At 42.4% G+C, this 1015-nt stretch overlaps 1 protein-coding gene across 1 annotated transcript; it reads left to right on the top strand.

Moving 5' to 3' along the window:
* The first annotated feature begins 323 nt into the window (after positions 1 to 323).
* On the top strand, positions 324 to 542 carry LOC138831754 (keratin-associated protein 19-5-like). The gene has a single exon (XM_070028790.1). It carries the CDS (start codon positions 324 to 326, stop codon positions 540 to 542), a length of 219 nt encoding a protein of 72 aa, XP_069884891.1.
* Positions 543 to 1015: the final 473 nt, after the last annotated feature.

Raw genomic sequence — 1015 nt, 5'->3', positions numbered from 1 at the left:
GTTATGGAGAATTCATTTATGGAGTTTGGAACTCAGAGACTCAAGCATGTCGGATTTTATTTGAGGCAAAATATTTTTTTAGGCAGCCACATAACGCAGAACATCAAACAAGCTGCAGGAGTTGTAAAGGACTAGTTGCATAGACAAGTGGAAGATGTGGTTGAGTGCTAGGACAGGAGACAATTGGCATCTTTTGTTTTGCATTAGGTTTTAATGAGTGACATTGAGAGGTGTGGCTTTCACACCCCTGGGAGTGTATATAAACGTTCTTTTGCAGCCACACTCACAGAACTCACCTGCAACCAAACACCTCTTCTGACACCATGAGCTACTACGGCAGCTACTACGGAGGCCTGGGCTACGGCTATGGAGGCTTCGGAGGCCTGGGCTGTGGCCATGGCTGCGGATGCAGTGGATTCGGCAGGCTGGGCTGGGGCTCTGGCTATGGAGGCTATGGCTATCGGTCTGGATTTGGGGGCTACGGCTATGGTTGTTGCCGTCCTTCAGGCTATGGGACTTACTGGTCTTCTGGCTTCTACTGAATAAATACTTAATGTTTATAATACTTGTCTTTGTCTTTCCTAAAACCTACCTTCTAGGGAGCTTAATCCCATGGTCCTCTGCGTGCTTGATTTATTCTGATAATTACACTGCTTTTTATTTGGGGAGGGGGTACCTGGTTCCTGACAATTGTGGGAAGAACACTAGATGAATTAAGGTACTGATATTTGATCAGTGATGAGCTTCAAGAATGATTAGTAATGATCTTCAAGAATGCATTGGATAGAGAGTTATCACATTTCTGTAACCTCTTGTCTTGGATATCAAAAGTACAGTAATAAACTTGAACTGGCATGCCATATTTGCTTGGGGTTTAATTTTCATATTACCTGTGATCTATAATCATCAAGTATGGCAGAGTTATCTTCTCATTTATAATACGTTTAACATATTTCATGAATGATTATTACTTTCTCCTTCCTTTTTCTTCTTTCTTTACAAACCCTGCCCTTCC

The sequence above is a fragment of the Dipodomys merriami genome, unplaced genomic scaffold (assembly GCF_024711535.1).
Source record: "Dipodomys merriami isolate MVZ:Mamm:240054 unplaced genomic scaffold, mDipMer1.0.p SCAF_2, whole genome shotgun sequence".
Lineage (NCBI taxonomy): Eukaryota > Metazoa > Chordata > Mammalia > Rodentia > Heteromyidae > Dipodomys > Dipodomys merriami.
The sequence above is the reverse complement of the archived record's forward strand: the minus strand, read 5'-3'. Positions and strand labels throughout refer to the sequence as shown.

What these genes read in the sequence shown, in the direction of transcription:
- LOC138831754 (XM_070028790.1), top strand. Translation starts at nt 324, where the DNA reads ATGAGCTACTACGGCAGCTACTACGGAGGCCTGGGCTACGGCTATGGA.